Source organism: Anabrus simplex, chromosome 2, assembly GCF_040414725.1.
Source record: "Anabrus simplex isolate iqAnaSimp1 chromosome 2, ASM4041472v1, whole genome shotgun sequence".
Taxonomy (NCBI): Eukaryota; Metazoa; Arthropoda; class Insecta; order Orthoptera; family Tettigoniidae; genus Anabrus; species Anabrus simplex.
Genome location: NC_090266.1, coordinates 1,192,908,807 through 1,192,918,053, shown reverse-complemented (window position 1 = coordinate 1,192,918,053; position 9,247 = coordinate 1,192,908,807). Strand labels below are relative to the sequence as shown.

Genomic DNA, 9,247 nt, shown 5'->3' with positions numbered 1-9,247 from the left:
GAGATAGTCCAAAGTGCGCACGCGCTCCCAGATGTCTTCCTAGCTGGCCCGATCTTTATCTGCTTTGCCATGACGGTAAACAAAGCACAGGGAGAGATTCTTGTCGTGGCTGGTGTTTGTTTCATTCATTAACAATTTTACATGGCCCTTTCGATTGTCACCTGAAACAAAAATTTTCACGTTAATGTATATGATTAATATATTCTTCAGGGATATCTGGGAAGAAAGCTTAATGTCACTAATTTACGGTTTCTCACGTGCTAATTCGGACCGGGTCAATATTTCGAATAAAACAAAGCCCGGAACAATATGTAAGGTTCTCACCTGGAGTGAGTATAGTCAATACGATCGTAAATCTCACTTAGTATAGCCGAGTCTGTGCTACCCCAAAAGAACTACCAAGTTTTGTCTTCCGAGTCCTATCGTATTAAATTTCTAAGCTTAGACTCATGTACGACTATAAATTGGTGGGCACGGTTCAGCAAACACAATAGATAATTTCTCACTATTTAAGAATCTTGTCATTGGGAGCAGTAGAGGACTGATTTGTTATCTAATTCACTGATAACAACTCAGCTTGAATATCTGGTGATGAAGTTCAAAAGCCTCTTCATCTTATCAGTAACAGCTGTGCAGAAGATAAGATTCACCACTTCCTTAGGAATGTCAAATCTATCTGTATTTTAGTGTCAGTAAAGTGCTTGCTATTGCTTCATCATGTTGCTCTGGTTTACATTGTTCTCTATATTTGTCGTGTTCATGGCATACTACTCACGAAGAGATCCACCACCAATATTAGGCATTTATAAACAACCAGGAAAGTGGTATCCTATAAAATATGTCATATTTCAAATAATACTTCTCCTCAGACGGGTGAGTGTGATTTTACTGTCTAAATCTCAAATTAGAACTCAATAGGAGTCCGTGTACTCACATCGTACTTCCTGTGTTTGTTTTAGTTGAAGCCTTCGAGGTTAAAAGGAAGTACCATAGACACGTTGCAACCTCTCTCTAAGCATCCAAAGGTAAGAGCCTGCCCCCCATCATTAAATGATACGGTACGGTATTTGAGATCAAAAAACTCTTAGCACTTTCCTTGTATTTATTCTGATCTGCATGGTGTATTTCTTGAGCTTGAAAGCTTGAAAGCTTGAGAGCTTGAAACAACCTCGAATATCACCCCCCTGTGTAGAGTCAGCCTTTTAACCGGTGTTATTTTAGAATGTGGCAAAAATGTGGGTACACTCCCCAAATTTGTTTACACGGGTTCATGCAGCGTTTGGGAGATAAGCGTTGTAAGCCGAATGCCCGAGATCTTGTGTCCACTGTTTTAAATAGTTTCATTTGAGTCCAGATTTCTAATTGTGGTCTATTTATGTTGATAAATATTCTTGAGAGGACATGGTGTTCTGTGTGAACGGGAAGTTTATCAACGGGACCACCAGCGGGCTAAAACGTCATTAACAATCGCTCACAGAGGCAGGACGCAGGACAACTCACGTCATAACGTTTCTTCAGTATCAGGCACATTTTCCCCATTATTATACGGTATATACGGGATTTTGTAAAATTATCTGTACAAACTGATGGTGACAGAGAACGCCAAGTTCAACATATTTTGTATGAAAATGTATATTTGCTAACGTCATCAGTTAGCGCAATGAGATGAGTTAATCATTTGGGCCTTGGGTGGTAAAATGGGGGAAAGAATGCCAAAATATTCCCCTCCTCGTCGCCAACATTCATTCTGCAACCGCTTTACGGTGAACTCCAATCCTGGGAGGGATCATTAAAATCCATAGCCTGTTTCCAGTCATTCGACCGGATCAGGAATGGAATGAATGAAGCCCCCATCTGGCGGCGAGGATAGGCATTGTGGCAGCTGCCGAAGCCTGTCGCACTCCTCTGGGGCAATGATTAATGATTGCTAAATGTAATGAAAAGTTATTGAAGAGTGTTGCTGAAATGAAATATGACAGAAAAAACCGGAGTACCTGGAGAAAAACCTGTCCCGCCACCGCTTTGTCCAGCATAAATCTCGCATGGAGTGACCAGGATTTGAGCCACGGAGGCTCTCTAGGAGGGATCATCTCATACCTAAATTTGGGAACAGATGGATAGCGCTGCTAAACTCACCGCCTGGCTACCAAGATCGTCTGATGTCACATGCCTCGATTTGTTCCTCTATGGACACATCAGACAGTTCGTTAATGAGCCACCTATTTAATTAGAAGAATGTCTCGTCTAGGAATTGCTGTCATCACCGGAAGTACTCAGGCCAGGCCAACAGTCTTTGAACGTGTATGGCAATCAATATTCCGACGTTGTTACGCATACATTCATGCTGATGTTCATATCTTCGATCAACTTCTGGGAATAAACAGCTGTTCCTAGTTTTCTACATTTCCTTCACCGACAACCCTGTAAACGTCCCTTAGTAGCAACAGATGACTTCGCCAAACATGCTTCCCTCCACAAAATAGCTTCTTTGTGTGTGGAGACAATTTTGCAACACCGTCTACACATTCCTTGATAATTTATAGGAGAAAACATACCATTTACACACATTCATTATATGATGATCACCCTGAAGGTATGAACTCATTACATTACGAGGTGACTTACATTTGACAAGATCATCTACAGTATATTGTTAATGAACGAAGTAAAGTCTTTGTTCTTCAATCATCTAGTTTCTGACACAACTGGAGAGGGCATCGTTCCCCGCGAAATATAATGGGGGCGGGGGGAATTAGAGCCCTCTTACTGAGTCTGTAGAAGAGTAATAATTTTGGCCTACAGTTGGGATAACCGCTTGAATTGAAAGCTAGATACTATGTCATCATTTTCCTGGACTGAGAGTAGAAAACAGTACTCATTTTCAGTGACAGATTTGGAATCTCGTATCTCCGAAAGAAACAGCTTTGCAGCATTGTAGAGCTTGATATAACAGCTCGGCTCTGAAGAAAAACTTGTGTTTTTTCAGCAGTCATAGTGCAATCCAGTGTAATGTAACCCTGTATGTTCCCCCATCTTAAGCTAATTGGTTCAGCTACAAATAAGTATTGCACCCCATATAGGAGAAAATACGTCAAAAGTACACCAACGTAGATGGCCTTGAATAATGTTTTAAAATGTTATATAGCACGGGCGGACCGTCCTGATGTGCTACTGGGCTATAGCACACTTACGATTTTATTGATTAAAATATATATAATTACAAAGTAATAACGTTCTGTGAAACAGTTTGCATTAGCACAGTACCGGTAACCGTGTGCTGCGAATATTCATATCACGTGACGTTGCGAACTACCATAGTGTGCGCTACATCCGGCATTAGCACCTCTAGTCGAGGCTAAATTTAGCCTTAGGCAGACTGACTCTTTGCTCACCACAGCTGCCGTACAACAGGCCTGCTTCAGTAGACCACTCTCCCCCGATACCTGCGGGTACCGGTATATGAAGTGTCTTACGAGGTTTCACATGTAGTGTTTCTTTTATGGACTCCATGAAGAATTCAGTAGATAGTCTGTTGACTAATCCACTTCCTGGGAGTGGTAGTGGTGATTATTAAGAGGAAGTGCAACTACTCTAGGCAACCATCTTCTATTAAAGCTATTCATAGAGAAAATGTGGAAAGGGTCTGAGATTTCGAAAAATGAAGATATCGGCCAAAGAAAGGGAGGGGCCACGAAGGGCTCGAAAATGAAAGAATCCCTAGGCCTCGAATTCTCTAATACCGGCGGGGTCGGGAAGGAACAATAATTGATCAAGGAATGTAGGATAAGATAGATAAAAGTGAAGAACCTGGAACAAGTAAGTGGAAGCAAAGCCAGGACTCAGCTAAGCGCCCCGTGATCACAAACCAACCTGCCCAAGTTAAGAGGTCCTGTGGCCCCTTTTAGTCGCCTCTTACGACAGGCATGGGATACCGTGCTTGTCATTTTACCACCCACACCCACAGGGGGATGAAACTCTTATGGGGACAAATACCTGATTTGATTATAAATCAGAAAGCAAAAGGCGGTATAAACTGTGTTCATAATAGCACATCTCCCATCTGTCGGGCATGGGCGGCATTTTGAACCTCGTCAGGCAAATTCATTCCTCTAGGCTCCTGCCTATTTTAAAATACGCCGCTATTAAGCTAAGAACATGTCAGACAACAATAGATAAAATTGGAGTACGAATTAGTGCTGCGATGCCGTACTTCTCAGAATCCTAAAGAGAAGGTTGTTCTCTGACTATGGATCTTACGGTCTGTGCCTGGAATTGTAAGGGTGTTACTGGTCAGAAATACTGTATGAACTTGAGTCGTTTATTTCTGATCATAACATTGACATCCTCCTATTAGAAGAAATGTGGCTTAAACCCCATATGACCTTTGACATTAAGAACTTTGCGGTCTAATGCAAAGATAGAGCCAACTGAGATGGCGGGGGATTGGCTGTGCTGATTAAGTCGAAACTTACTCATCACGTCATAGACCCTCTCCCTCTTGGCGTTATTGAGTCTCTCAATATCGAGATTAGACGTGGAAATTATCACTATCGAATTTTCGCAGCCTATTTACCCCACAAGGCTCCGCAAAATACTGCGGAAATATATATTTTATGAATTAATCCGCGGCACATTTGTTCTATCATTGGAGGAGACTTAAATTCTAAGCATAAAGGCTGGAACTCTAGGATAATAAATCCTAAGGGGAGAATATTACAGCAACATATGAGAGATAATGACCTCGGTGTATATGCCCCTACGGAACCTACTTTCTATCCTGATTGGGGCGGGCTATCCGAGGTCTTATATGCTGCAGTTATAAAATTTTATAATAGGATCATTGATTTTATAGTCCCTAATGCATTTAATTTTACCACAAGTCTATCATCTTTAATCTTACTTGGGTCAGGCTAGTTGAGCCATTTCTTCCTAGAGAGAATTTAACTCTGAACTACCAAAAATTTATGTGGCATATTAAAAACTTTTTTAGAACTTTTCAAATAAACAGTAAGAATGAATGACCGTGCTATTATTCACCTTACTAATAAGGTCAATAATGCACGGAAATATATTATTTAAGCTGCTAGACGTACCGCGCAACTATAGTCCCGTTTTTATGAGTTTCGACTTGACAGTTAGCCGGAAGTCAGATGGTGGTGCCAAACTGCTACAAATACAAACAGCTGATTGACACGAACAGAAATACAAATACTGGAATATAAGTCCATAATCAGTTATTCTTTGTAGCAACACACATGATTCACATAAGATGAACAATAATACACAAAACATTTAGGATAAGGCTACAAGATAAAAATATGTCATTGCTCGAACAGATAAAAAGTGAGGAAATTAAATTAAATTTCTAGTCACCATGTAGAAGATCCCGCGTTGCTCTTAGATTCAGTTTCCCGTAACGAAGGAAATAATCCTACAAAGCGAATATACCACTCATTTCTGAGTCACTATCGGCATTGTCATCGTATGTTGAGGTTTCACTCTCGCTTGATCCTACAGAGATAATAAAATATTCAACATAATCGTCTGTGAGCTTTAATCATCTCGGATTTCGTGTGTCTCACAACGTTGCACCAGTCCTCCGCACTTATACGGCCTACGACTTCAAAAATAAGTCCTTCAACTTCCAAAACTGAAGAGTCGGTTATTCTCAGCTATATAATTCTTCAACTGGGCCCAAATCATTTATGAGGTGTTAAGATGGCATTGGTATAGTGGAAGGTGAACTAATTTATGCCCGTTCCTTCTGGCTATTTCATCCACCACATAAACTAGGCACTGGGGCTTGTTTTGTTTCAAGACATGCATAAGATCCACATTCCCCATGTCATCGCGAACCGAAATATTGTGCTCTTTCTCCCACTTAATCAGCTCGTTCTTTCTAGCCTCCATTGCTGGTGCTTTGTCAAGAATGACACCCTAACATTACAAACAATTTCCCGGGCCTGGCTCTTTAGTGGAGTAGCGGGTCCGAAGAGCTTTCTTCTCTTGGGAGCTTCATCCTTAGATGTAGGCGTCGACATGACAGAATATAAAATTCACACACGGGCCTAAAATTAACCTACTATATCAATACCGGACGAAATATTAAACTAAGCTACTATATAAACCAGATCACCTGTTACACACTATTCACTACAATATAACGCGCTATACTATTAAAAATACTAAACAAATCATTTATAAACTCTACACTACGAAATATAAACGAACAACAACCTAGCACAAAGACACACAAAGGCCGCGAAAAGAACTGAGCACAATACAACACACAGCTGATAGCACGTGGTTACAGTAAACAATAAACCGACAACACCGCTAACTGGAACTGGAGTCTAACGCGCTCTATAGGAGTGATCGGCTGCCTATGATTGGCTGTTGATTAATTCACTTACCCTCCGCCAAAAGGCAGCGCTCAAATGTCAAGTCGAAACTCATAATAACTGAACTATACTCACGCGCTACAATGGCGCTAGCATTATTGCCAATAATGGCACTGCTGGCAGGGGTAACTTTCCGCCCAATAACGGAGTTAAGTCTCGCCAACACGTCCTGATTAATAATAATAATAATATTATAAGCCAGGACAGTCGTCAAAATAGACGGACCAACCGGGAAACGGGTGCAGCTGGCCGCAGCGGTATAAAGACGAACGCCACCCGGTCTGTCTTCAGTACAACCACGGCTCCCAAGATGACACCACGCCCGATCTCCTAAGGGATTTGATCTATATTAAAAAAACAGTATACGAAACGATGGCAAAAATACCGCGACCCAGCTGATCGGGCGGAATTCAAGGAACTAGCCCGAGAAGTCCGCAATCGCTTGCTGGAACGTAAGATAGAAAGATGGGAGGAATTCTGCGAGCATCTCTCAGAACACAAGTCAGACCGTGAATTTTGGTGGATTACTCGCTGCCTGACTCGAACCAAGGAACCCCGACGTGCAATTCACGGCCGAAATGGCTTGGTATTCTGCCCTTATGATAAAGCTGAGGCTTTCGCTGACTCAATAGAAGGTCATTGCATAACTCACGATTTTTCTGACGAAGGCGATGACGGAAACGAACTACGGATCCGTGAGATACGCAGAAAAGCCTCAACTTTCAAAAGACAATGGACCCCAGATGATGGCATTTCTGACATCGAGCCTGCCGAGGTTCGTAGGATAATAAAAATAATAAAATGAGAAGAAGTCTCCCTGTGATGACAGGGTATCGAACAAGGAAATTATGTCACTGCCATACAGGGCAGTAATACTTGAGCAACAATATTTTCGTCTTGCATGAAACTGGGATCCTTCCCTGACATTTGGAAGACTGGTAAAATTATAGACATTCCAAAGTCAGGAAAGGAAAGATTATTCCCACAAAATCATATGCCTATAACCCTGCTCTCACTCATATAAAAAATATTCGAGAGACTTCCCACACGCCTGAATGGACACCCGCAACATACTGCGACCGAAAGAATTCGGCTTCTGCTCCAAGCGCAGTGCCCCTCTCGCTTTGCTGCGCTTAACACAGTATGTCACAAGGTCGTTCAATATACGCCGTAGCGTGTCAGCAGTATTTTCCGATAATAATAATAATAATTTCGTGTGGCTATTTCTAGCCGAGCGCAGCCCTTGTAAGGCAGACCCTCCGATGAGGGTGGGCGGCATGTGCCGTGTAGGTAACTGTGTGTTATTGTGGTGAAGGATAGTGTTATGTGTGGTGTGTGAGTTGCAGGGATGTTGGGGACAGCACAAATACCCAGCCCCCGGGCCATTGGAATTAACCAATGAGGGTTAAAATCCCCGACCCGGCCGGGAATCGAACCCAGGAGCCTCTGAACCGAATGCCAGTACGTTGACAATTCAGCCAACGAGTCGGACGTATTTTTCGATAAAGAGATAGTTTTTGACACCGTCTGGCACGATAATGAAATTGTTAAACTTATGGAAGAATATTAAGTTCCCAAATATCTTGTCAAAATTTTTACAGTCATATTTGACGAACAGGAAATTTTATGTTTTCTGTGAGGGGGAACACTCCATCTGAAGTCTACTCAGAGCGGGGGTTCCACATGGAGTAGTACTGTCCCCCACCTTATACGGCCTTTATGAGAACGACCTTCCAACCCGTCAAGGAGTGGAGGACCAGCAATACGCGGATGACATAGCCATTCACACTAGTATAAGGAGAAATGACAATGCTGTTCGCACGCTGCCACAATGGATTTCGTCTTTCTGGGCGTAATGTGTGCGAAACAAGGAGAAAATAAAACTCACCAAAACTCAGGCAATTATATTCAACAAGCGTTGGCCTGGTTTTGGTTAACTTACTGCTAACATTATCCCTCTGTCTTGGACAAACAAAATTAAATATATTGGACAAACTATGGACAGAAATGTGTCATGCAGATACAATATAGAACAAGCCTTACAGCGTGCCACGGAAAGGATGAAAACTTTGAGACCTCTGCTGGGAAATAAATATATCTCTACAAGTATTAAGAGAAATATTTACCTGGCATGTATCAGGCCCATCCTGCTGTATGGCTGTGAGGCCTGGGGCTATATTGCTAAAACTCCTCTTTCCAAATTACAAGTTTACGAAAATAAGACACTCAGAATGATGGCAAAAGCACCAAGACTGAAATCTAACAAGAAGATACGAACCGAACTGTTAGATCTAAGATAAATAACATACTAAAGATGACCAAAGACGGAATCCTCCGTGCCATTCAACCCACCCTGGCATCCTACTCCTAAAACAAGAAGCCGAACACACGTTTCAAACATTGCGGCCCTTGGCTCACTTACAACGAGTTTTAACATGAAATATGTATCTGTTTCGGCCTATTTCAACTTTTTAAACCTTTATTTCACTAAATACATTCAAAATTAAACCTCTGAAAGGGGCCGTTTGTTAAAAAGGGAAGTTTCTACCCCCACCTTGAAAATAGCTCTCCGACTACAAATCAGAACTCATTCCTCAGCGAGGAGGGGGTTTCTTCTCTGAAGCGAGGTGAATATCGCCCCTCAGCAAGATCGTTCTTCCCCCGCCAGTGTAGAACCAGACACTTTTCCCACTCATCGGCATTTCTTGGAAACAGATGAGTAAAGGGACATAGTTTTCGACCTGAGACTCTCAGGTACTCGCCTTCAACAACAACAACAACAACAACAACAACAACAACAACAACAACAACAACAACAACAACAACAAGCCAAACCCTAAACAATT

At 42.0% G+C, this 9,247-nt stretch overlaps 1 protein-coding gene across 1 annotated transcript in view; it reads left to right on the top strand.

Moving 5' to 3' along the window:
- Positions 1 to 669: 669 nt before the first annotated feature.
- The window catches only part of LOC136863397 (uncharacterized), a 70,960-nt gene continuing 62,382 nt past the window's right edge, over positions 670 to 9,247 (top strand). The window contains exons 1-2 of the mRNA XM_067139808.2: positions 670 to 873; positions 960 to 1,025. Of these exons, the coding sequence (XP_066995909.2) occupies positions 718 to 873; positions 960 to 1,025 (222 nt within the window). The 5' untranslated portion in view covers positions 670 to 717. The remainder of the gene's footprint in view (positions 874 to 959; positions 1,026 to 9,247) is intronic.